Source organism: Globicephala melas, chromosome 8 (genome assembly GCF_963455315.2).
Source record: "Globicephala melas chromosome 8, mGloMel1.2, whole genome shotgun sequence".
In the NCBI taxonomy this organism is placed as follows: domain Eukaryota; kingdom Metazoa; phylum Chordata; class Mammalia; order Artiodactyla; family Delphinidae; genus Globicephala; species Globicephala melas.
In genome coordinates, this window is record NC_083321.1 from 69,076,913 (window position 1) to 69,104,875 (window position 27,963).

Consider the following 27,963-nt stretch of genomic DNA (forward strand, 5'->3'; position numbering starts at 1 on the left):
GCAAGGCTGAGATTCACACAAGGGCTGCTGACTCCAAGGGTCAGATATTTAACCTCTATGCTCAAGTCAAAGGTCAGTGGTTGGCAGTTAAGGGTACAGAATGTGACAAATTCCCTCCACCTCCACCCTCCCCACACAGAGAACGTCAGGGCTGGCTGGAGACTGGATAGTGAATAGGGCAGGATTCAAGCTGGAGCCCATGCCTCTGTTTCCACTTCTACTTCCTGTTTAGCCCCTCACCCTTTGGGTGCCCAGTTGCCCCTGGGCCCCTGCTGTGTGGCTCCAGGTAACCATGCCTGTTACTTTTCCAGACTTTTCTCATTGTCTTCTCCCATCCCCAGGATATCCCATTACCATCCCTCTCCTAAGGCTCGGCTAAGTGGCTGGAGATAATCCGATAAGTTCCATGCTGAAAAACTGGGAGGTAATAATGGCTTTCAAGAGTTATAGCTGCCAGAACTTCCCTGGTGGTCCAATGGTTAAGAATCTGCCTTGCAATGCAGGGGACACAGGTTCAATCCCTGGTCGGGGAACTAAGGTCCCATATGCCATGGGGCAACTAAGCCTGTGCGCCACAACTACCGAGCCCGCTCACTCTGGAGCCCACACGTCACAACTAGACAGCCCGTGTGCCGCAACTGCTGAGCCTGCACAGCACAACTAGAGAGAAGCCTGTGCGCCTCAACGAAAGATCCTGAATGCCGCAATGGAGATCCCGCATGCTGCAGCTAAGAACCGTCACAGCCAAAAAAAAAAAAAAAATACAGCTGCCACGTAACAGAAAAATATTTTCTCCCCAACCCTATTTTAAAAAATGTTAAACTCACAGAAAGATTGAAAGCCAAGTACTATTAATATCTATATACCCTTTCCTAAACTCACCAATTATTAACATTTTGTCGCATTTGCTTTTTCTCTCTCTCTCTCTCAGGTAGAAAACAGAGGTCAAGTTCCAGGTCAGCTCTTGGAGGGCAGGAATTAGGTGCTTTCTTCATCTCAGTGTTCCCTGTACCCAGCACAATGCCTGACACATAGTGATTGGCCAATGAACGTTTGTTGAATGAATAAGTGAATGACTAATTATAGCAGCAAGAAGGCGAGCCGATCTGATAGAAATGTTGCTGCTTGGGTGGTTTGAAAAATTAGGCACATCTAAAAGCTTATACACACGTAGCAAAGAGAACTGTAATTTACTTAAGGCTTTATGTGTCCATTGCTTTATTATCTATTTATTATGTATTTTAAAATCCTTCTCTTTTATTTTTTACAGGAGTCAGCAACATGCCCATGTAGCTAGGAAATGGCAAAGGTGGGATTTGCATGCAGTTCTGTCTGTTTCAAAACCCACAGTTTTTCCACTCTACTTGGTGACTACTGATCTATCATCTATTTATCTATATTTTCTGATTTCCCTGACCTCACATATGAGCAGCTGGGATTATGATTACCGTAAGATTTGGAAAACCATACTTAGAACTAATGACAAATCTCTATCATCAACTATTTGTATTACATGTACATCCTGTGTTAACCATGTTAGTCAAGGTTACTGACAGACCAGTCTCCTGGGAGAGTAGCAGCCCTTTTAATAGCCTTAGGGATCTCCATTTTGAGCCTTTCAGTTATTTCGTCCCAAGAAATGGCAAAACTGAAAAACAAAAATAACATGCCCAAGTTTCTCAGATGCTGACACAGTTGGAAGCTGCCCAACTGGTTCTTGTTAGCTTCTATATTTTCTTTTGACTAGAAAACCCTCTTCCTAATCTGACAAATTAATCAGGCATTTAACTAGGTTTTAGGAACAAAGAGTTCCTCTTCTTCCTGACACCTAGAAGTAGGAATAAATGGTCTATGGCAAAGATGGAACATGAACAGTTCCAAGAGTTTAAAGGCAAACTGCTTGTCAACTGTTTAAAAAGTTGAATTAATGAGTAACCACTCCTGCACCTCATGCTAAAATCATTCCCGAACAAGTCCAGAGAAACTTAGTGGCTAGGCCAATAGTCAGACCTGGCTCAAATGTTCTACTCAAGGAGGTTGGTGCAATAAATCAGATTTTACGTGTACAATGGATGCCAGGCAGCCATGCACAAGAATGAACTTTGTGCAGACAAGGGAAGATGTCTGTGACATGTTACTCAGTTAAAAAATAAATTTATAGAGCTTCCCTGGTAGCGCAGCGGTTGAGAGTCCGCCTGCCAATGCAGGGGACACGGGTTCGTGCCCCGGTCCGGGAAGATCCCACATGCCGCGGAGCGGCTGGGCCCGTGAGCCATGGCCGCTGAGCCTGCGCGTCCGGAGCCTGTGCTCCGCAACGGGAGAGGCCACAACAGTGAGAGGCCCGCGTACCGCAAAAAAATAAAAAATAAAAAAAAATAAAACAATATGCTATAATCTTACTTACATTTGTGTAACTATGTGCGAATATGTATATATTTAGTATGGAAAAGTGTTGGAGTAATATATGCTATATTAACAGGGATTATCCGTTAGAGATTGGACGGCACCAGAAATTTTCCAAGTTATACATTTATATCATTTTGCATTTTCACATTGATTAAATTGATAATAAGACAATGTTTTAAAAATCATTTAAAGTTCTCCTGATTAGACCAAGATATCTGGTGAGCAAAGTTTAAAGTTTAAAATTTACCTTGCTTTTCATCTTTACTTGAATTCTATGTGGAGAGAAGAGAAAAACTAAATTCTACAAATTTCCCAGAAAGATGTAAACGCTTCCTTTAAGGAAGAGGTCACGTAACTGAAGACATTAGCAGGGCAGAAGTCACTGGAACCTGAACCAAGGGGCTTCTGGAAAGCCTGATTTCCTAGAGCTGGTGACACCCCTTGGGAACTATTCAAAGAGAAAGTACCAGGCAGGTGAAGCCAGCTACTGAGCAACAGGCTGGAATCTAATACTCTAATCTAATCTAAAAGGAGTAATCCTTACTCCTTTTCTTACAAGTACATTACAGAGGTAGCACTTTGCTACTTTTAAAAATGTATTATTTAAGAAGGATATATTTCCTGAAATCACAATAAAGGTTAATACTGTTCACACCACAATTTGGGGGGACAACAGCATCAATTAAAGGGGAGACAGATATTGCCTGCCATGGAGGATACACCTTAATCAAGACAGCTCATTTTTTTAAATTAATTAATTTATTATCATTATTATTTTTTGGTTGCGTTGGGTCTTCGTTGCTGCGCGGGCTTTCTCTAGTTGCAGCGAGTGGGGGCTACTCTTTGTTGCGGTGCGCGGGCTTCTCATTGCGGTGGTTTCTCTTGTTGCGGAGCACGGGCTCTAGGTGCGCAGGCTTCAGTAATTGTGGCGCACGGGCTTAGTTGCTCCGCGGCATGTGGGATCTTCCCCGACCAGGGCTCGAACCCGTATCCCCTGCATTGGCAGGCAGATTCTTCACCACTGCGTCACCTGGGAAGTCCCAGGACAACTCATTTTCATCTCACTTGTCTGGAAAGCCACTTATCCAGCCAGTGTGATCATCAGATGAGAACCAGGAAACAAGCACCATCGTCATCAGCATCCTATCAAGACCGTAGGCAACTAAACTAGAAGTCAGAAAGCCTAGTTTAGGGGTCCTAATTCAGAAGTACTGGAGCAGGTTGGTGAAGTGATGAGTCACATCACAAAAGGGTTATTCCAGGTGCGGTGAGGTGCGGTGGAGATACCTGATGTGGGAGGATCCACACAGGTTCACCCTGGGGACCTCTTAGCTGTCGAGACCTAGAGACGGCGCGTTCACGGCTGAGAGTCCCGGCTTCCTCCGCGGTGGAATGAGGACTGGGAAACCTCAGGAGGAGGGCTGTGAGGATGAGGTGACACAACACATGTAAGGCCCAGCAGGGCTGAGCACAAGGTACCCGTCCAGGAGCTGCAGTCCCCACTGCTCACCCCTCTCCGTCAGTGTGTCACCAGCCTCAGGTGACCAACCCTCAGGGTTTGCCCAGGGCTGAGAGTCTTCCCAGGATTCCAGAGTTTCAGTGCTAAAATCAGCACAGTCATGGGCAAAACAGGACAGCTGGTCACCCCGTCTGAGACTCAAAGAAACGTTGAAGAGCAAAGAGAAAATGCTAAGGTAGACAACAGCTGATTTCTGAGGCACCCAAGGGGGCTCCACAGTGGGGGTGTAGAGACAGCCAGCTCTGGGTAGACAGAGAGGACAAAAGCCCTTCTTCCCTTAACCCTTTGGCTTCCGAACACATCTTGCATGAGTCAGCAATCTCACCGCATCCCCTTTTTAGTGGGGACCACCCACCAGTGATTGAGCCCAGCCCCACACTTGCCACGCTTCCTCCATGGCAGGGCACTGGCTTGTGGGCGCTGGCCTGGTGAAGAGTATATCATCACCCCCGTTTTAGAGAGGAGCAAGGTCAAGCCACTGAGGTTAGGTAGTTCGTGCAATGTCACAGTAAGTGGCTGAGTAGAGATGGAAATCGGGGTATTCTTCAACTGTCCCGATAATAAGCCAGGATGTTTGCAGGAGCTGGGAATGGGGAAGACATCATTACAGTTAGGGCTTGAAGAATAAGATTTTTTTTTTTTTTTTTTGCGGTACGCGGGCCTCTCACTGTTGTGGCCTCTCCCGTTGCGGAGCACAGGCTCCGGATGCGCAGGCTCAGCGGCCATGGCTCACGGGCCCAGCCGCTCCGCGGCATGTGGGATCTTCCCGGACCGGGGCACGAACCCGTGTCCCCTGCATCAGCAGGCGGACTCTCAACCACTGCGCCACCAGAGAAGCCCGAAGAATAAGATTTTGAAAGGGAGGAAGGGCAATCCCAGCTAAGAAAGAAATGAGCCCACCTAGAGGAGCATGATGGATCCTCATGTTTGGGACCTGGTGAGTAAGAAACAAAGATGGGCTATACCATGAGGAATCTGTCACAGGCTGGGGATCAACCGAAGGAATTATCCGCGGGCAGTGAGGCCCTAGGATGGCATTCAAGTAGAAGCATGGCATGCTCTAAACTGGGCTTCAGGAAGGGCAATCTGGCAGCAGAATTCACGATTTTATCATCTACACACCTCACCTGCACGGCCCTGGGCTCACCGCATGTGCTTGTCCTATGCACCTTCAGGAGAGCTCATGGCTGGAGCCCAAACAGGTGGGAACAGCCTAAGGTGCTGAGTGTGGCCAGACCTGGGCCAGTCTCTGGCCTGGACTGGGGAGACGGGGTGGTGGGAGCAGCAGGAAGCACACAGGTGCGTGGCAGATCTGCCCTAGACTGTGAGATCTTTGCTGGGAGAACTCGTTTCCGATTCGTCTCAGAAACACCAGTGTCCAGCACAGGTCTGGCGCTTCATAGGTGCTCACGACATGCCTGTATGAAAGAATGAATAAAGAACAAACAGGGCTTCCCTGGTGGCGCAGTGGTTCAGAACCTGCCTGCCGATGCAGGGGACGCGGGTTCGAGCCCTGGTCTGGGAGGATCCCACATGCCGCGGAGCAACTAGCCCCGTGAGCCACAATTACTGAGCCTGCGCGTCTGGAGCCTGTGCTCCGCAACAAGAGAGGCCGCGATAGTGAGAGGCCCGTGTACCGCGATGAGGAGTGGCCCCCGCTTGCCGCAACTAGAGAAAGCCCGCGCACAGAAACGAAGACCCAACACAGCCATAAATAAATAAATAAATTTAAAAAAAGGCAAAATTCCTTTAATAAATAAAATAAACAAATATGCATGTCCTGCCTGTTGAACTGCTGCCCATTTGGAGAGATCAGGAAAGTAAGCGGTTGGATCTGTATTGAGTTGAGGGGGCAACAGGTCTGGCTGAGGGAGAGCTGGCAAGACCCCTTTCCCAGCCCCAAGTTTGCTGAGAGTCAAATAGCTAGGAGGAGAAATGGGATGGTTTTAAGCTGCAACTAATATATTCATGTCCCTGCCTAACTTCTGCCATTCCTGAAACAAGCGAGCCTGGAATTTCAGACACACAGCTTCATGAGGGGCCAACACAGAAACCCCAAATAATGGCTTTCAGGTTTAGATGCCATGACTAGTGTTGATGACCGACACTTGCATAAAATTTACAGGGTACCTATCTCTCCTGTTAGCTCAGGTAGTAATTCCCCCTCTTGGTGCCTGGTTACTCAGAGACCAAAGAGCTCAGCTCCTCCCTGAGGGAGCTCCTCCGCCTCCCCCATATTGCCATATAATGGCCTTGGGAAGTCACCCAGATATCAGCCAAACCCAAACAAAATGGACAGATGCAGGTTTAGATCGAGGCTGGCAGGCTGCTTTCCTTCATCGGGTTCCTGTACTTGTACCCCAACCAGAAAAATCACTGCAAAATAGCAAGACACACCGTTTCTACTGGTAACACTTGTTAAGTACTAGCTGTCATACACATTTATCACAGCTCAGTGAAACCCGGGCTGGGAAAGCTGAATGACTTGGCTGCTATCAGACAGGGAACAATGAGAAAGTTTGATAACATTATGTTGGCACGAGTGTGCAGAAGTTATACCCAATCATTACCGTGGAGATTATAAATGGGTATATTCTGCTTGAAGGGCAACATGTTGAAACCTATAGAAATATTAAATAGCACATACCTCTTGACCCAGAAATGCTACTTTTAGGAACTTATCCTACAAGTAATAAGGGCACATAGATGCAAAGTTATAAGTGTACATATTGTCACTGAAGCACAGCATAGTCAACTGCAGTAGCAAAAGACTGGTGACAACCTATGTGTTCATAGGTAAAGGAAAACTGTTTCTTACTCCACAAGGAACACTTCTGACACTTACTACCTGAAGCTAGTGCAGACTCCACAGGTTAAGGGCTCAGTCTCACAAGACTGCTCCCCATTTCAGACACCAATCACAAGTCCAGGCTTCCTATACTTCTGACCAACTGGGTATAAATTGGAGGTTCCCATGACACCCTCTTCAGGTTTGATAATTTGCTAGAACAGTTCACAGAACTCAGGAAAGCACTTTACTTACTATGAGCACTTTATTATAAGGGATACAACTCAGGAACAGCCACATGGAAGAGATGCCACAGGGCAAGGTATATTGGAAGGAGCGTGGAGCCCCCATGTCCTCTTGGGCCACACTGCCCTCCCAACACCTCCATGTGTTCAGCAGCCCAGAAGCTCTCCCAACTCCCTTCAGTTAGGGTTTTTTGGGGAGATCCCATGACATAGGCATGATTAAATCATTGGCAATTGGTGATTAACTCAATCCCCAGCCCTTCTCCCTTCCTGGGATGGGGCTAAAATTACAACTTTCTAATCACATGGTTGGTTTCTCTGCAAACGAGCCCTCATCTTCTAAGAGTCACATCATTAACAATCGAAAAAACACTCATTGGGCTTCCCTGGTGGCGCAGTGGTTGAGTGTCTGCCTGCCAATGCAGGGGACACGGGTTCGTGCCCCGGTCTGGGAAGATCCCACATGCCGCGGAGTGGCTGGGCCTGTGAGCCATGGCCACTGAGCCTGTGTGTCCGGAGCCTGTGCTCCTCAACGGGAGAGGCCACGACAGTGACAGGCCCGTGTACTGCAAAAAAAAAACAAAAAACCCCCCAAAAAAACCCACTCATCACTCTGGAGAATCCAAGGGTCTTAGAAGCTTATGTGTCTGGAACCAGGGACTAAGACCAAATATTATAACAAAAGATGGTCCTATTGCTGCTATCACCCAGGAAATTACTAGGTTTTTTAGGAGCTCTGTGTCAGAGCAGAGATCAAATATATATCTCTTATTAAGTCAGAACTGGTTAAATAAATTATCAATATTCATACTTGGGAATACTACAGCGGCACTTTTAAAATGAGGTAGATCTATATGCATTGATATTAGATGATCTCAAAAATAATGAAAAAGCACAGAGCAGAACAGTGTGCAGAGACTGTTTCCATTTGAATAAACTAATGATATGTATATATGCGTGTGCGCACACACACAGAGATCTGCACATTTATCCATAAAATGCACAGAACATCTCCCAAAGGGTATTCTAAAAATCAGGTGCCATGGTTGTCTTTGGGGAGGGGACTGTGTGTCTGGGGTGGAAGAAAGCTTTACATTTCATTTTATATCCTTTTGATCAGTTAGAATATTTTAGTGAGTTTTGAATTACTTAAAGGAAAACAACAAATAAAATGAATGCCAAGACTGGGTCAGAGTCCCAGATTTTTCACATTTGATAATGTTAGTAATTCACATATACACAATTGACAAAGTATTTCACAGGCACTATCTCAACCTGTGAGACAGGCAGGGGACTGGGGTTAAGGACCCATGCTTTTTGCTTCACAGGTACTTACTTATTTGATCACTAAATATATGCACCCAACATAGGAGCACCTAAATACATAAAACAAATATTAACAGACATAAAGGGATAAATTGACAGTACCACAAAAACAGTAGGGGACTTTAACACCCCACTACGTCAATGGACAGATCATCCAGACAGAAAACCAATAAGGAAATACTGGCCTTAAATGACACATTAGACCAGAGGCACTTAATAGATATATAAAGAATATTCCATCCCAAAGTAGCAGAATACACATTCTTTTTAAGTGCACACGGAACATTCTCCAGGATAGATCACATGCTAGGCCACAAAACAAGTCTCAGTAAATTTAAGAAAAGTGAAATCATATCAACCATCTTTTCTGGCTACAATGCTATGAGACTAGAAATCAACTATAAGGGAAAAACACCGCAAAAACCATGAAAACATGGAGGCTAAGCAATGTGCTATGAAACAACCAATGGGTCACTAAAGAAATCAAAGAAGAAATAAAAAAAATACTTGGAGACAAAGAAAACACAGTGATCCAAAATCTATGGGTTGCAGCAAAGGCAGTTCTAAGAGGGAAGTTTATAGCAATACAAACTTACCTCAGGAAACAAACAAAAAAAACCCTCAAATAACAACCTAACCTTATACCTAAAGGAACTAGAAAAAGAAGAACAACAAAAAAACCAAAATTAGAAGGAAAGAAATGATAAAGATCAGAGCAGAAATAAATAGAGATTTAAAAAAATAGAAAAAAATCAATGAAACTAAGAGCTGGTTCTTTGAAAAGATAAACAAAATTGATAAACCATTAGATAGACTCATCAAGAAAAAAAGAGAAAGGGCCCAAATCAATAAGGTCAGAAATGAAAAAGAAGTTACAATTGACACTACAGAAATACAAAAGCTCATAAGAGATTACTACTACTAACTTTATACCAATAAAATGGACAACCTAGAAGAAATGGACAAATTCTTAGAAACATACAATCTCCCAAGACTGAAGCAAGAAGAAATATATCCATAGAGTAATTAACAGTAATGAAGTTGAATCAGTAATTTTAAAAACTCCCAACAAACAAAATTCCAGGATCAGATGGCTTCACAGGTGAGTTCTGCCACACATTTAGAGAAGAATTAACACCTATCCTTCTGAAACTATTCCAAAAAATTGCAGATGAAGGAACTCTTCCAAACTCATCTACGAGGCTAGCATCACCCTGATACCAAAACCAGGCAAAGATATCACAAAAAAAGAAAACACAGGCCAATATCACTGATGAACATAGAGGTAAAATCCTCAACAAAATACTAGCAAACAGGGGCTTCCCTGGTGGCACAGTGGTGAAGAATCCACCTGCCAATGCAGGGGACATGGGTTTGAGCCCTGGTCCAGGAAGATCCCACATGCCACGGAGCAACTAAGCCCATGTGTCACAACTACTGAGCCTGCACTCTACAGCCCATGAGCCATAGCTACTGAAGACTGCACACCTACAGCCCAGGCTCCTCAACAAGAGAAGCCACCACAGTGAGAACCCTGCACACCACAACAAAGAGTAGCCCCCGCCTGCCGCAACTGGAGAAGGCCTGCATGCAGCAATGAAGACCCAACGCAGCCAAAAAAATAAAAATAAATAAATTAAAAAAAATACTAGCAAACCGAATCCAACAATACATTAAAACAATCATACACCGTGATCAAGTGTGATTTATACCAGGGATGCAAGAACAGTTCAACATTAGAAAATCAATATGCTATGTCACATTAATAAACTGAAGAATAAAAACCATATGCTCATCTCAACAGATGCAGAAAAAGCTTTTGACAAAATTCAACATCCATTTATTATAAAACTCTCCAGAAAGTGGGCATAGAGGGAACATACCTCAACAAAATAAAGGTCATATATAACGAACCTACAGCTAACATCATACTCAATGGTGAAAAGCTAAAAGCATTTCCTCTAAGATCAGGAACAAGACAAGGATTCCCACTCTTGCCACGTTTATTCAACATAGTATTGTAAGTCCTAGCAACAGCAATCAGAGAGGAAAAAGAAATAAAAGGCATCCAAATTGGAAAGGAAGAAATAAAATTGTCACTGTTTGCATGATACTATGCATGATAATATACAAAGAAAATCCTAAAGATACCAGCAAAAACCTATAAAGCTCATTAATTAATTTGGTAAAGTTGCAGGATACAAAATTAATATACAGAAATCTGTTGCATTTCTATACACTAAAACCAACTATCTGGTAGAAAAATTAAGGAAACAATCCCATTTACCGTCACATCAAAAAGAATAAAATACCTAGGAATAAACCTACCTAAGGAGGTAAAACACCTGTACTCAGAAAACTATAAGACACTGTTGTCTTCAATGAAACTGAAGACAACCCAAACAGATGGGAAGATATACCATGGTAAGATGGATTGAAAGAATTAATACTGTTAAAATGTCCAAAGTATCCAAGGTTATCTACAGATTCAATGCATCCCTATCAAAACAATGGCAATTTTCTCAGAACTATAACAAATAATTTTAAAATTTGTATGGAAACACAAAAGACCCCAAATAGCCAAAACAATCTTGAGAAAGAAGAACAAAACTGGAGGTATCATGCTCCCTGACTTCAGACTATACTACAAAGCTACAGTAATCAAAACAGCGTTGTACTGGCACAAAAACAGAAGCAAAGATGAATGGAACTGAATAGAGAGCTCAGAAATAAACCCATGCACCTATGGTCAATTAATCTATGATAAAGGAGGCAAGTATACACAGTGGAGGAAAGACAGTCTCTTCAATAAATGGTGCTGGGAAAACTGAACAGTTACATGTAAAAGAATGAAATCAGAACATTTTCTTACACCATACACAAAAATAAACTCAAAATGGATTAAAGACCTAAATGTAAGACCTGAAACTGTAAAACTCCTGGAAGAAAACATAGGCAGAACACTATTTGACATAAAACATAGCAACATTTCTTTGATTTGTCTTCTAAGGTAAAGGAAACAAAAGCAAAAATAAACTAACAGGATCTAAGTAAACTCAATAGCTTTTGCACAGCAAAGGAAACCATTGACAAAAAAAAAAAAAAACCAAAAACACACAAACACCTGAATGGGAGAAAATATTTGCAAATGATATAACCAATAAGGGGTTAATATTCAAAATATATAAACAGCTCATACAACTCACTATAAAAAAAACCCAAACAACCAAATTAAGAAATGGGCAGAAGACTTAAATAGACATTTTTCCAAAGAAGACACACAGAAGGCCAATAGGCCCATGAAAATATGCTCAACATGGCTAATCAGGGAAATGTAAATCAAAATCACAATGAGGACTTCCCTGGTGGCACAGTGGTTAAGAATCCGCCTGCCAATGCAGGAGACACGGGTTTGAGCCCTGGTCTGGGAAGATCCCACATGCTGCGGAGCAACTAAGCCCATGCGCCACAACTACTGAGCCTGTGCTCTAGAGCCCGTGAGCCACAACTACTGAGCCCACGTGCCACAACTACTGAAGGCCAGGTTCCTAGAGCCCATGCTCTGCAACAAGAGAAGCCTCCGCAATGAGAAGCCCACGCACTGCAACGAAGAGGAGCCCCCGCTCGCCGCAACTAGAGAAAGCCTGTGTGCAGCAACGAAGACTGAACGCAGACAAAAATAAATAAATTAATTAAAAGAAATAATAATACATAAATATAAATATATATATATTAAAAAAAAACCCACAATGAGCTATCACCTCACACCTGTCAAATGGCCATCATCAAAAACTACAAATAACAAATGTTGGTGAGGATGTGGAGAAAAGGGAACTGTTGGACACTGTTGGCAGGAACGTCAAGTGGTGCAGCCACTGTGGAAAACACTATGGAGGTTCCTCAAAAAACTAAAAATAGAACTACCATATGATCCAGAAATTTCACTCCTGGGTATATATCCAAAGAAAACAATAACAATAACTTGAAAAGGTATATGCACCCAATGTTCATAGCAGCATTATTTATAATAGCCAAGATATGGAAGCAACCTAAGTGTCCATCAACAGATGAATGGATAAAGAAAATGTGGTATAAATACATAGTTTATATTGAACATTAGCCCTAAAAAAGAATGAAATTTTGCCACTTGCAACAACATGGATGGACTTAGAGGGTATCATGCTCAGTGAAATAAGTCAGATAGAGAAAGACAAATACTGTATGGTATCACTTATAAGTGGAATCTAAAAAATAAAACTAGTGAATATAACAACACAGAAACACTCACAGATACAGAGAACAAACTAGTGGTTACCAGTGGGAAGAGGGAAGGGGGAGGGGCAAAATAGGGGTAGGGGATTAAGAGATACAAAGTACTGTATATAAAATAAATAAGCTACAAGGATATATTGTACAGCACAGAGAATAGAGCCAATATTTTAAACTATAACTGGATTATAATCAATAAAATTATTGAATGTTATATACCTGAAACTAATACTGTAAATCAACTATACTTCAGTTTAAAAAAAAGATAGTTGGTGATCAGAATGTTTTATAATCAAAATCTTATTAAGCCAGCAGTATATTTATTCATTTAAAAAAAATGAGGAAACTGGGGCTGAGTCACACTCTAAGTGTCCAAATCCCTGACAAGTAGAAAATCAGAGCTGAGACTGGAACCCAACTCTCCTTTCACTGCTCCACAGCTGCCTCTAATAAGATAAGGCAATTTGAGTATAGAGGTGGAGTTTTTCACTTCTTGTATGTTTCCCAAAATAGCACATCACTCAGTGCTGGTAAGGACTTGGGAGACAGATGTGACAAGAAGCAAGAGTCTAGACCTGGGCTTTCCCATATGGTAGCTGCAAGCTGCAGTAGCTACCGAGCACTTGAAATTAGCTAGTCCGAATTGAGATGTGCTCTACATGTAAAATACACACCAGATTTTGAAGACTTGGTACTTAGCATGTTAAACAGAATGTAAACTATCTCATTAATAATTTTTTATATTGAATATATGTGTAGAAATAATATTTTAGACATATTGGGTAAAACCAAATATATTAAAATTAACTGTGCCTGTTTCTTTTTTAATGTGACCACTAGAAAATTTAGAATTCTATACATGTCTTGCATGTGTGGCTCACATTATATTTCTATTGGATACCATTGGTTTAGACCATCACTCCTCCACCCGCTTCAGGAAAATCCTCTTCCCTTGAGTTTGTTTCACCCTCTCGCCTCCTCGTCATTGTGAGTGCTCTGTTCCCCCAGTCTCCTCTTCACTCTTCAAACACGTTAGCAACTCTACTGCAAAGTATGGCGTCATCCTACATACCTCTGGCATTAGGAGATTCTCCTAATTCTATTCTCCTAACATCTACAAGAAGATTCTCCCTCTACCTCAGTCTCCAGTAGAGCAGCCTGCACTGACCACAACCTTCTCTCCTTCCTGTTTACTGTTCAACATCTCCCACTGGCCTCCTCAGTCCTTCCACTCCAACTCTCTCTACCTTTCCCAATCCATCATTCTCACATCCCTCCCTCTCCAGCCTGGGTTCCATAGCCCATCATGTCCCAAACACTCTTGCCAAGATTCTTCAAACTCCAGTGGCCTCTGTCTTTTAATCACATCTACTAGCAAAACCCTCACCCTGGATCAACAGCTCTTCACTTCCTCTCTGCCCAGACCTGAGACCTGAGCAGTCAGCAGGGCAGAACATCCCACGGCCAACACTCTCCGGAACAACAGCGCACACGGTTTCCGGTGCACATTCGAGAGGGCCCTCCGGACTGCCCATCTTAATGTATTGTTCACGTAAATTCACTCTTCCTTTCTCCATGGTTATTATGTCCCTCCAATCTCTTTGACCTCCAAATTCCTCCTCATTCCCAGCAGATGACCTCGTCCTCCTGGGACACCACTGAGCACCGTCTCCTGCTTGCAACGCCCTGTGGCTCCTGGGCCACCACACTCACCCGATGTTCTCCTCAGCTCCTTTTCTGCCGGCAGAGAGGAAACGCCGCCCTTCTCCCCAGATGCCGGGAAGGCACACCTGCCTGTGGGGACAGAGGGTGGCAGAGGAGGGGAAGATGCCGGCTGCGGAAGCCCTGGAATCCGAAGACCCAGGTACTGTTTCAGCTGCGCCAGGCCCTAGCTGAACAACTGCGCAAATCCCCTCCCCTCTCTGAGCCACTATTTCCTCATTTGTAATTAAGGATTATCATGGCTTGGCTGTTAAAGATTCAATTAAAAAAAAAAATGTAGGGCTTCCCTGGTGGCGCAGTGGTTGAGAGTCCGCCTGCCGATGCAGGGGACACGGGTCCGTGCCCCGGTCCGGAAAGATCCCACATGCCGTGGAGCGTCTGGGTCCGTGAGCCGTGGCCACTGGGCCTGCACGTCCGGAGCCTGTGCTCCGCAATGGGAGAGGCCGCAACAGTGAGAGACCCGCGTACCAAAAAAAAAAAAAAAAAAAAATGTAGGTGAGAGAGCTTGACGGCCAGGAACAATTCCAGGGGGCACAGGAGCTCCCTTCTCTGATTTTTCACCCAGACTCAATCCAGTCTCTCCCCATTCAACAAGCATTCGGGAAAGTGAGTCAAGGGGACTGACACTGATGGAGCACCAGCCCGGAGTCACACACGCTACATGCAAATCCGTAATTAGCTCCTTTGGCATCTGACCAGCTCCACCCAATCTCTTCTCAGAGCCCCGCAGAGAAGGCCCGGCAAACCCACCTCCCCAGCCAGCAGACTGGACCAAGGGGAGCCACCTGATCTAATCTAGTTATTGTCAATCTTTGAATATTAGACCATTTGGGGAAGCTTTTAAAAATCCTACCCTGGACTGTGAGTTTAGAATCTTCGGGGGTGAGACCAAAGCCTCTGTGATTTTTAAAATTCCCCACATGATTCTAGCGTACAGCCAAGACTGAAAACCACTGAACGAACCCGCACTAAGGGGTTAGCAGCTGAAGCCCAGACCCACTTCCTAGGGGCATTTAACAACACATAAACCAAAGGAATGAAGGGCCATTGTGTGAAAAAGGAATGTTTGAGGCCCTGTGACAGCCTTTCAGCAAGATATTTGGGGGAAATGGGCTCTTTCTGGCATCCCTCAAATTTTATTACATCTGGTCCTATTTCTAGAGATGCTTTTGGGTTAGGGAGGAAGAACGAGCGACCTAAGTATTTCCCTTTGCCTCCTCTACTCTCTGCAATGTTATTAAGGCAATGGTTCTCAACATTTAGTTGCATCAGAATCACCTGGAGGGCTTACTGAAACAATTGCTGGGCCCCATCCCTAGTCTCTCATTCAGCAGCTCTGGGGTGAGGCCCCAGAGTTTGCATCGCTAACAAGTTCCTAGGTAATGCTGCTGCTGGTCCCAGGACAACGCCCTTAGAACTTTGGGCAAAGGGGGCACTGAGGATGCTGCTAGGATCCCTGAAAGCTGGCCCCTCCTCTCCTTCCCGAGTACAGTTCATACCACTTCTGCCAGCCAGGGAAAGAGCCTCTGCTGCAGAACTTCTCATCTTGGAGAAGGGAAGACTTGAGACACCCAATCATTGCCAGAACGAGGACCAGTGTGTAAAGATCGAAAGAAGATGGGTTCCGGTGAAGAGAACTGAGAGCGTGTGTGTATAACGCGTGCATTCATAGACCTGGAGTCAGGCAGACTTATCCTCAACGTTTAAGTCTGCCAATACCAGCTGTGTGACGTGGGGTAAATTTGTTTCTTTCACTCTCTGTTACCGTACCAATGAAATAAGTATACTATAATAGGGTCGTGCCCACCTCCGGCAGCAGAATGAAGTTTAAGGGAGGCAAGACATATAAGGAGCTTATCACAGTTCCTAACACTTGGTGCCCATTCAATCATTATTGAACGATTATTCTTCAAAGAACGAGAATTCTTTGAAGATGCACTGAGCTGCTTATTGAGGTAGTGAGCTCCCCATCCTCATGGGTGTGTAAGCAGAAGCTGGAGTTGTACCAGGGACTGAAGCAGTAGATCTGAGACTGGGAGCTGGAGTGTTGAGTGAAGGACGCTCGTTCTTCCAGCCCAAATTACATAACACGTATAGAATTTGAATCAGCATTTGTAAATCTGTGATCCACTTGTGGAGGTGTGGCAAGAGATTGGGTAACCCGAAACTCCTCCCTGTGGAATTCCTTCCGGAATCTTTCTGACTTAAGCAAGAGCCACCCTTGCTAGAAAGCCAAACACTTTTCTGAATGGTCACAGGCTATGGTCAAGTCACTGCTGTGTTTCTACTCGGATGTCAAGGAAGCCAGGTATGGCAAAGGTGGCTGCCTGGCCCTGCCCAAGCTTGGGGGATGGGGTGCTGCTGGGTTTTACCTCTGCAGATCTGGGCTGCAGGACTTATGGTGGGCCTGAGTCAGTGGCCAGCCTGGGGAACCAGGAGGAGGGGTGCTCCTCAGACACTTCTGTGGAAATGTTCCACTTCTGTGTGGAACAGGAGATCACCCTGGATCAACAGCTGTTCCACTGTGTGGAACAGGAGGATGAAGGAGGAAATGAGGTGGCTGACGTCCCAACAATTCTTTTTACAGGATGCCTGAAGGCTCTTGGAAGAGGGGTGTCGAGTGATCAAAAGATAATTCGGGCACACATGTGACTGGGTACCACAGTTAGAGTACAAAGCTCCTCCTTCAACGAGACTAAAGGGCCAATCCCTCTTCATCCTACAGGTCTTAGTTTAAACATCACTTCTTCCAGGAAGCCTTCCATAGTCCCTCAACACCAGGTTAGGGGTCCCAGCTCTGGGTTCCCATGGCTCTCTGTCCCTCTCTATCAACTTATCCCTGTCCATTGTAATTTCTCTTAATTAATGCTCCATCGTCCCAGATCAACTTTCAGCTATAAACACAGGGGCTGGTCTATCTTGTTCTTCATTGACTCCCCCAGGCCTGGCACAGTGCCTGGCACTTTGGGCTTCCCATAAACACCTGATGAAAGAATGAATGTCTTTAGGCAAGTCTCTCAACCTCTCTGAGCCTCAGTTTCCCCGTCTATAAAATGGGGCCTAATAATACCTATTTGCAGGATTACTGTGAAGTTGCATGGAAAAGCAGCTGTTACAGTGCTTGGCACAAAGTATGTGGTGTTCAATAAACAGTCACAGATATTATTGCCTTGTCATTGTTATTAACAATTATAAAAGGAGGTACTGGCTTTTCTTCTCTTCAGTTGGCTAGAGGCTATTATTAGTGATCTTTCTAAACTACACATCTTGCTGGGTCTCTCCTGGTTCTGAAAGACCTAAAAAGTCTCGCCTCAACCTTCTTTTCCTTCCCCATCTCCCAAGACTCCTTGCCATCCCCCAATTCCAGTTGCACCAAACTGTGGACCACTCCCCACTGTGGCTTACTCCCTCTAGCTCAGCTCAGATCACCCATCCCCATTCTCAGCCTTCTGCTCACTCCTAAAGGCCCATCTTAAATGTCACTCCTCTGCCAGGCCCCACTCGGCTCCCACAGCTGGCTTTGCGTTCGTGTTGGATGAGTGACTGCCCATCTCCCCCGCTAGAAGGAGCAGGCGAGCACACACTTAGGTGCGAACCGCCAGCACCCCAGCCGTGTGTGACATGACGGATGGCTCATTCAAACTGGGGCTGTCAAACTGAATGGACAGTCTACCTGACATAACAAGCTCTGGTTCAAGGACTCCTGAACTCCCATCCCAGAGTATGCAGAAGGCCTGCTTGATGGCAAGAAGGAAGAGAGGGTCTGGTGTTCTGCTTTGGGGCATTGGCCTCCAAAAGGAATGTGCTCCAGTCCCACAGTGAGCCTGGGGTGGGGATACTGCAATCGGACAGAAGGGCAAACAGCCAGAGAAGGCTCACGTTAGGTCCCCTGGCCAGTGTCTGGTGCCGAGGGACCCACATCTCCCTCCTGATCCCCTGGCACTAGTGTAAGAGTCTATCAGAGGAAATATTCCAGCACTTAAGATCCAAGACCTTCCCAAGCCCCAGTCCTTTAACTGTTAAGACAACTTATCAGATTGAATATGAAGAAATTGACCAGAGCTGAAAAACCTGACTTGACTAAAGAATTGTCACCCACTACTGGCCCCAAGAGCGAGAAGGTGGCGGTGCGGTGTCTGTGCTCATTATTTCCTGTCACTCAGAACCTTCCTCCACCTCCCGGCTCACCTGGCTTCCTCCTACTTTGCCTTCGAGGCTTCTTCTTTGAGAAGACTCCTTCTAACTCTCAGCTGAGCTAAATGCTTTTCTCAGTACTCCCTGGGCATCTGACCTCAAATCATCTGGGTAGGATCTGACCTCCCCTCTGGGTCATGTGATTCCCCCCACTGCAGGGACCGTGCTGAGTACCCCTGGCTCCTGGCATGGTGCTCCCAACACAGTAGGTGCTCAGGAACCATTTACTGAACCAAACCAAACTTCAGAGCAAAGCAGCCTTCTCTCTTGACCTAAGCCCGGTGGCAGAGTATCATGGGTTTGTCAGGATTAAACTACTAATAAGGCATAAGCGAGACTCCTCTGCATTCAATGCTGGGTGTTCTGAGAACAGAAGATGGGAGAAAGGTGCACTGTTCATGCCCAGCTCTTTCCTCAAGATAAGATGAATGGAGGGGACATGGAAATGGTCTAGTCCGGGAACTCTCTGCCTGGCCACACATTAGAGTCACCCCAGGAGCCTAACTTGAAACAGTGTTAGGTCCTGCCCTCAAAGAGACAGATGTAACCATCTGGGTTAGGGTGTGGGCATCTGTAGGTCTTACAAGCCCTCCAGGAGGTTCTCATGTGCAGCCTTGGCTGAGAACCACTAAACAGCCCACCCTCCTGGCCCTGTGCTCTGAGAGAATGAAGGTGACCCCATATACAGGGTTTACTGCCAGCACGGGACTGGAACCAGCCCCTCAGGCCCTGCCCCTTCCCAGCTGGGGACTCCCCAGGAAGCCCCAGAGCAGCGGGGCTCCTCTGGGATTAGCATGTCACTGGCCTGAGCTGCCCCTAGGGATGTGCCTCAGCAGGGGAAAGGCCACTGTGCTCCCTGGACCACAGTAAACAGCAGGAATGTTCTGTGCTCGCTTTACGGTCCAGTGTGTCCTTTCCCCTTTGCCCACAGGGCTGACCGGTGCCTTCCCAGCCCAGCAAACCAGTTACGGGAGAAAATCATTGCCCAAATTCATACTTGCCAATGATGCCTCTCTCCCACTCCAATTTCTGCTAGGTAAGTAAATACTTTCTGACCCTGAGACTGTGTTCCAGGGAAAACCCAGGTGCAGGCAGCCCAGTGTTTGAGAGCACAGGCTACGGGGGTGCAGTGTCAGTGGGGTCTCTGAGTGGGGGACCAGTTAAGTTTCCAGTAGGTGCCTACCAAGGCAACTCTCCCACTTCCCCACTTCCTCTTCCTTCGCTTAGCACACCCAGACCCTGCCAGGCCCCAAGAGGATGCATGAGGGTTTTTTTTTTACTTTTTTTTTTTTTTGGATGGGGTTTTGCTGCTGCGCGGGCTTTCTCTAGTTGCGGTACGGGGGCTTCTCACTGCGGTGGCCTCTCTTGCTGCAGAGCACAGCCTCTAGGCGCACGGGCTTCAGTGGTTGTGGCACACGGGCTCAGTAGCTGTGGCGCACGGGCCTAGCTGCTCCGCGGCATGTGGGATCCTCCCAGACCAGGGCTCGAACCTGTGTCCCCTGCATTGGCAGGCGGATTCTTAACCACTGCACCACCAGGGAAGTCCTGAACCTAGTTTTTGAGCGCTTGCTGTATGCCTAAAACTCTCTTCTCCACCCTGTCCTGCTGTATACCCTTACTCATCTTTCAAGACTCAACCTCACCTTCTTCATTCCCGTTCCCCAGGTAGGAGGATGCTTCCCAGTGACGGTGACTGACAGAAGCAACACACATTCGGGAAGGACTCAATTTCAGTCCAGGCTGACAGAGATTACAGCAAAGTTATTTATTTATAACATGCATCTTGACTTTAGATATATCGGAATATTAAAAGTAAAAAAAAAAGTCTTAGAGCAGATGAAATAAATAGGTGTCCTTAAGTCCTGGGGACAACGGAGAAAGGAGAGTCTCCTGACTGCAGCCCCTTCCCAGACCAGCAGAGAATATACTCAGGACTCCCTTGGAGACCAGAAATGAAGAAATTTGGGTGACTTTCTGGTTGATTCTGCCCCTCCCTCAATAGCTTCAGTGTAATCCCCCAGGCATTTTTTGAGCACTACCCCCAAGGGGAGGAGGTGTGTGTGCAGGGGCTACCTGTCAGCCTGGAGGTGGCCCCTGGCCTTCCTCATCCTCCATACGATGTGCATATCAATAGCACTGCACTCCGCACTCTGTATTAGGGCTCTGTTCTCCCCGCAGGGAGGGCTAAAATCTGAATGCTGACATGTCCATCAGAAGGGGGCTAGCTAAGGAAGAAGCAGCAGGTGGATACAATGACATACGGATAGCAGTTGAGAGGAAGGACCAAGATCTAGGCTATCAACATGGACAGAGATCAAAAACTGCTGTAAGAAGGGAATTCTCTGGCGGTCCAGCGGTTAGGACTCGGCGCTCTCGCTGACAAAGGCCTGGGTTCAATCCCTGGTCAGGGACCTAAGATCCCACAAACGGTGTGGCATGGCCAAAAATAAATAAATAAATAAATTGCTGTAAAAAGTAAGTTGCTGAGTAACAAGCACAGCATGACTGCATTTTTTTTTATTGCATTTTTAAAAGCACACCCAAGCACCACTCTTTTGGGTGGGTACCTTTATAGGTATGCAAGACCATTGTCTATAAATCAGAGAGGACAGTGCAGAGAGAGACCACGCCTCATTTGTTTCACCTGGGCCAGTGCAGAGCCCGATACATCATAACTGCTTAGTAACTGTGGACGGCCGCATAGGTGACCAGTGGGGCCTTGTCCTGGCATGATGGATCCCGGTGTCTCCCCGGGGTCTCCAGGGGATACCTCCAACATCGGCTCTCCCTCCCCTCCCATGGCAGCTCCAGCTAAGCCAGAACCCATAGCTCCATCTGGCTGTGGCCGCTTTGGCCTATCAACTCCCTCCCCAGACCGAGGCTCAGCCCCCACGCTGCTCCTCTGTGCTACTGGGCACTGGGCCATGAGTGACTCAGTGGGGCTAGCTCCTCCATCCCTGGCTCCACCCTGGTAAGGTGGGGATGTTAAAGGGCACTCGTGTGTGTGCACATGTGTGGCTGTGTGCGCATGCTGGGGGAGTGGGCTGCTTTTTAGAAGCTGGGGTTGGAGCACAGGAAGCAAGCTGACTTGGCCCGGGCCATTAGCTAAACTTTCCTACTTAACAATAGGTCCTACTGTATAGCACAGGGAAATATACTCAATATCCTATGATAAACCCGAATGGAAAAGAATACTTAAAAAAGAATATATATATATATGAATCACTTAGCTGTATGGCAGAAATGAACACAACATTGTAAATCAACTATACTTCAATTAAAAACAAACAAACAAAAAAACCAACAACAAAAAAACCCAAAACTTTCCTGCTTGAGTCTTGGATCATCTGCTTCCAAATGAGCGGGCGCACTGATGAGGAGGAGGCCTGATGGATAACTTCCCATGTTGAGAGCTGAGAAAAGAAATGAACAAGGGTCCTAGAAAAGCGTCCACCTTGGCCAGGTGCGGGAGGCCTGCCAGCTTTCAGAGGGGATATGCCTTTAAGTCCCTGTCTTATTCAGCTTGAGCTGTTATAACAAAATACCAAAAACTGGGGGGCTTAAACAACAGGCATTTACTTCTCACAGCTGTGGAGGCTGAGAAGTCCAAGGTCAAGGTGCCAACAGACTCAGTTCTCGGTGAGGACCCTCTTCCCGTCTTGCAGATGGCCACCTTCCTGCTGTATCCTCACATGTAGAGAGAGGGAGCGCTGGTCTCTTCCTCTTATTATAAAGACACTAATCTCCTCATGGAAGACCCACCCTCATGACCTCATCTCAACTTAATTGCCTCCGAAAGGTCCCACCCACCTCCAAGTACCATTATATTGGGAGTTAGGGCTTCAACATATGAATTTCTGGGGGACACAAACATTCAGTCCATAACATCCTGCCCTTGGCCCTCAAAAATTCATGCAATGAATTCTTGCATGCAAAATACATTCATTCCATCCCAACAACTCCAAAAGTCTTAACTCCTTTCAGAGACTTGGGGTATGATTCATCTTAAAAGAAAATTACTCTCCAGCTGTGAACCTGTGAAACCAGGTAAGTTATGTACTTCCAAAATGCAGTGGTGGGACAAGCATGGGATAGACATTCCCACTGCAAAAAGAAGAAATCAGAAGTAAGAAGGAGTGACGGGTCCCAAGTGAGCCCAAAACCTAGCAAGGTAAATGCCGTTAGCTCTTTGGTTCAATGCTCTGCCTTTAGGACCCACTGAGACAGGGGTGCACCCTCACCCCTGCAGCTCTGCTGGGCATTTCCATGTCCCCGGGAGACTCTGCAAGGCCTCCATCTTGCCTGTTGAAACTAAGGCAATGCCCCACCCCCGTCTTTTGAAACCGAGGAGACAGCTCTGATGCTGGCTGAATTGTCCTCAGAGTCATTCTTTTCTTAGCCTGAAAAATAGTGTACACAGCTAAACAGCGATAATACAGTCAGCCCTGTAGGGTCTATCAAATCTGACAGCCTTCCCTCATTCCATTCTGTCTTCACCCTCTTCAGTTTCACTGGAGTTGTTTCTGCTGGAGTGGCTGATTAGGCCCGTGGTTCACACCCAGGCTAATCTTATCAGTGTTTGGCCGCAATCTACGTCTTCTCTTCTGAACACGCTCTCTTTTTTCGTAACACAGATAGGCTGAGAATTTTCCACATCTTTAAGTTCTAGTTCCTTTTTGCTTAAGAATTCCTCCTTCAAGTCACTTCTCTCTTCTTGCATTTTACTATAAGCAGACAGGAGGGACCAAGTTGCTCCTTCGACACTGCTTAATATCTCCTCAGCTAAATATCTAATTTCTCATCACTCCCAAGCTCTACCTTCCACAGAACACTAGAACATGAACACAGCTCAGCCAAGTTCTTTGCCACTTTCTAACAAGGATCACCTTTTCTCTGTTGTCCAGTAACATGTTCCTCATTTCCATCTGAAACCTGACCAGAATGGCCCTTAGAGTCCATATTTCTAGCATGTACTTCAAAACTCTTCCGCTTCTACCCATTACTCAGTCCCAAAGCTGCTTCCACATTTCTGGGTATTGGTTACAGCAGCACTTTACTTCTCGGTACCAATTTCTGTCTTAGCTTGGGCTGCTATCACAGAATACCATAGACTGGGTGCCTTAAACAGCATAGTTCTGGAAGCTGGGACGTCAAGATCAAGGTGACGGCAGATTTGGAGGACTCTCTTCCTGGCTTGCAGAGAGCTGCCATCTTGCTTCGTCCTCACGTGGCAGAAAGAGATAGAGAGAGGGATCTCTGGTGTCTCTTCCTCTTCTTATAAGGACACTACCCCCATCGTGGAGGCCCCACCATCATGACCTCCTCTAAACCCAACTGCCTTCCAAAGCCTCCACCTCCAAACAGCATCACATTGGGGGCTGAGGTTTCAACATGTGAATTTCAGGGGGACACAAACATTCAGTCCATAACAGTCCCGTTTATAGAGAAAAGGCCTCAAATGCAGGGTGTTTGTGTGTTTGTGTTTGTGGAGCATGCTTTCACACAGACTTCAGTGTAAATGATGAATATCTGACTTTCTGGGTGGAAGCTTTGGGCAGAGCCTGAAGAGGCAGAGAATGGAGGGAGCTGGTGATGGGGAGGAGGCCCCCTCTACATCATCAGTGCTGGCGCGGAAGCACAGGCCCCCATCAGGCAGGTGCACACCCACTCACTATCCTTAAGGGGTAGACTCTGGCTGGCACTGGACAAGCGCTGGGAATCTGTCTTCCTGGAGTTTACAGCTTTGCAGGAGTCACTATTCAATGGAGAACTGCAAAACTTTGACCCTTCCTCCTGGTTTTGCATGTACTCCCTCTTTACCTAGGACGTGCTGTGTTCCCTCTGCCCCTTCCCCTGGCTGCTCCTGTCCATCTGTCAGTGGGTAGGTGCAGCTCCCTTTGGGAGGCTTGGCCTCATTCCCCTGAGCCTCTAGGGCTTCCAGAACTTTGGCACTCCCTGCCTCTCAGGACGCGCCGCTCCAAGCCGGCACTCTTGTCTGCTCGTCTGAGGACAGGACTGGGAACCATGGTAGCCCCAGTACGACTGTGGCCTGCTTCCTGGAAGCAGAGGGTGCCACGAATGAGTGAGTGAATAGATGAAGTATACACTGTGGTGAATCGTTGGTCCTTGAATGCCTGGGACAGCTGTACAGATGTTGCATGAGAATGCCTGATTGGAAACACATGTTGAAGGGTTGAAAAATGATAGAAAAGGTCACTGCAAGGCCAAACACACCCACCCACCTGATGGACGAGCTGGCTATTCCTTGCTCCACAGACAGCCAGAGGCACATGCCCCCCTCCCAGTCCTTTTGGGTTTCTGAGATCTGCAGCTGGGCTCTAGCTAGAGAGGCGTAAAGGTCAAGCGTGCTAGATTGCCCAGGGTTAAATCCTAACTCCACCACGGCCTAGCTGGTGATGGCTGTGCATCAGTTTCCTCACTTGTGAAACAGGGATGAGAGTGGCACTTTTTTCGTAGGGTTGCTCCGAGGATTCAATGAAAGAAGTGTTGTCAAGCCCCGGGGGCAGTGAGCGCAAACGTGCTTAGTAAGCACCGCCCCTTACTATAGACCCTCCCACCGCCAGTGGCCCTGCACTGGTCAGTCTCCACACTTCAGATGACTAATCTGTAAAATGAGAATGGTCATAAGGATCACGATTAAATGAGAAAGCAGAACTGCATTCAAATCTGTGGTTTGGGTCCATGGTGGTCTGTGGGGCTGTGCGTTACATGAGACTCACCAAGCCGGGGGATTCCGGGGACAGCCCATCCAAACCCTCAGCTCCGGGCAGAGCGGTGAGGATCACCGCCGGCCTGAGGGATTCAGGCCCCAACACCCAACCCAAACCCCTACAACCCCTCCTCTTCGAGACAGTCTGCTGGGGGTTCCTCTGAGAGGTGGGGAGGCCTACAGCACCAGGGACCAGCGCAGCGCCGCGGACCGGGGAAGGCGCGGGAAGGAGAGGGGGAGGGTTCCCGCAGTAGGGGGCGGGGCCCGTGTGCCCTGGGGGGTCTCGGATGCCTGGGCTGCAGTCTGGTTATTCCAGGAAAAAGAAATAAAAAATGCTGCAGAGGAGGCGGCCACATCTTCCGGGCGCCTTCCGGCTCTGATAACGCCCGGGGCGGGGCGCGTACCCAGAGTGACCCGGGAGCGGGTCTGGGGGATCCTCGCCGGGCCGGGTCCCCGCTCCAGGCCGCGCCCAGCCCCGCGGAAAGCTGTGGTTCGCCCCGCGCCCCCCGCCCCCGCCCGGTCCGGCCCTTGCTTACTCTGCAGACAGCGGACAGCGGCCAAGCAGAGGGCGAAGACTCCCAGCGAGAGGCCGTGGCTCTTCCTCCTCCGGCTCGGCAGAGGCCTCATGAGCAAGCCCCGCGCGCCGCCGGCCCGGCATTGGCGTCCCGGGCGGCGCGGCGCGGCGCAGCCCCGGCTGTGCGCTCACGTGGCAGCCGCTGCAGCTCCTGGCCGCCCGCCCGCCCGCTCCTCCTCCGCCGCTGCCTCCTGCCTGTCCTGTGAGGCCAGATGCAGATGAGCTGGTGTACTCTGGTTGAACCAGTTCCCAAGAAGTGGAGAAGGAAGAGGAGACGGGCGGGAGGGAGGGAGAGAGAGAGAGAGAGAGGAAGCAGTTGGAATGCACACACTCAGAGGTAAATAATAGCAAAAAATGAGTAGTCTCCTTCCGTTCACACCCACTTGACTGGTGTTGATTCAAGATTCAGCTGGATGCTGGGTGGCAGAAGGAAGGGAAGGTATTAGCTGTTGCCTGAGGACCAAGAGGGACCATCTAATGGTTCCATGTGAAATGAGAAGGCTTTCAGGTAGGTGAAATGACAGCCTAGGGTGAGAGGGGTGAGAAGAGGACAAGGGAGCCTCAGGCTGCTCGGGGTGGAGCCACTGGACAGTGATGATAGCTACCCACCATGTACCCTCCAGCCATCTAAACACCATCCACCCACCCATCCATGCATCCACCCACCCATCCATCCATCCATCTATACATCCATCCACCATCCATCCACCTTTCTTCCATCCACTATCTACCCACCCCCCATCCACACCTCCATTCATCCATGCATACAAGATGTGTTCACTGAGAGCCTACTTATCTGCACAGGGCCTGACACGTGGTAGACAGTCATAAAATATTGGTGGATTGAAGCTGGGCACTGTGCTAAAGGTTGGGGATACAACTATGAATAAGATAGAAGTCTTTAGAAATCCTAGCGAGGGGTAGGGCTGGAAAAACAAGCAATTGCTGTACCGTGCATATGTCTCTTTGATAAGGGAGGCCCGGTATGCTATGGGGACTCAGGGCAAGAGTAATTAACCCTGGGGAGGGAGAGTACAGGGTGGAGGAGAAATTAGTATTGATCCCAGCTAGTCATGAAATTCAACTCCAGTTTGTTAAAACTAGATTTTCTAGCCTTCTTTGCAGCTGGGGGTAGCAGAGTTGTCCAGTGCTGGCCAGTGATGTTAAGGGAAGTCTTCTTGGGGTGTTTCTGGGAAAGTTTTTGCTTTCTTTTATTTTAATTAATTAATTAATTTAATTATTTTTATTTTTGGCTGCGTTGGGTCTTCGTTGCTGCACGCGGGCTTTCTCTAGTTGTGGCAAGCGGGGGCTACTCGTTGCAGTGGGCAGGCTTCTCATTGCGGTGGCTTCTCTTGTTGAGGAGCATGGGCTCTAGGTGCACGGGCTTCAGTAGTTGTGGCATGTGGGCTCAGTAGTTGTGGCTCGCGGGCTCTAGAGCACAGGCTCAGTAGTTGTGGTGCACGGGCTTAGTTGCTCCGTGGCATGTGGGATCTTCCCAGACCAGGGCTCGAACCCGTGTCCCCTGCATTGGTAGGTGGATTCTTAACCATTGTGCCACCAGGAAAGTCCCTGCTTTCTTGATAAAAGTGACAGATAAGGCTAGGGCTGCCCCTCTCCCTTTCTTCCTGCCTTGAAGACATCATAACATTTAGGTCTGTGGCACCTATCTTGTATCCATGAAGTTGCATGGATGAGGATGAAAGCCATCATGCCAAGTAGGATGATGGAGCAGAAAGATGGAAAGATAGAAGACCATGGCGGTCCGGCACACTTTCCTGTCTCCTTCTTCTGGTTCCTAAGGGGGACTCCTTGCCAGTTTCATGTGTTCTTGGTGAGGTTGACAGTAGTGGTACCCTGCCGACCGCCCCTGGGTGAGCTTGTGAGCCAGGCTGACCAATCAGAGAACACTTTTCACCAGCCAAAGTGTTTGGTTCAGGGATGGTTGGACAGGGCCCTCAGAGTCTTCCCTGGGAATGATATGTGGTCATTGTTGGGATTGCTAAAATGAGACGATATGAACCTGGGAATACTGGGAATATTGGAAAGGTCCTGAATTAAGCATGAATCCAAGATGGTACAAACTAAGCTGGGAGCGGAGAAGAGAGATAGAGCCCTCATGACACGGATTGAGCTCTGGGATCCTGCACACTAGCCTTTGCCAGTTATGAGCAAATAAATACCCTCTTTTGC

General features: G+C 47.1%; 1 protein-coding gene across 1 annotated transcript in view; it reads right to left on the reverse strand.

Annotated features, from left to right (window-relative positions):
- The window catches only part of VSTM5 (V-set and transmembrane domain containing 5), a 33,286-nt gene extending 7,388 nt beyond the window's left edge, over window positions 1-25,898 (reverse strand). Inside the window, exon 1 of the mRNA XM_030883756.3 lies at window positions 25,736-25,898. Coding sequence (XP_030739616.1) covers window positions 25,736-25,826 — 91 coding nt within the window. The 5' untranslated portion in view covers window positions 25,827-25,898. The remainder of the gene's footprint in view (window positions 1-25,735) is intronic.
- Between the last annotated feature and the right edge of the window lie 2,065 nt (window positions 25,899-27,963).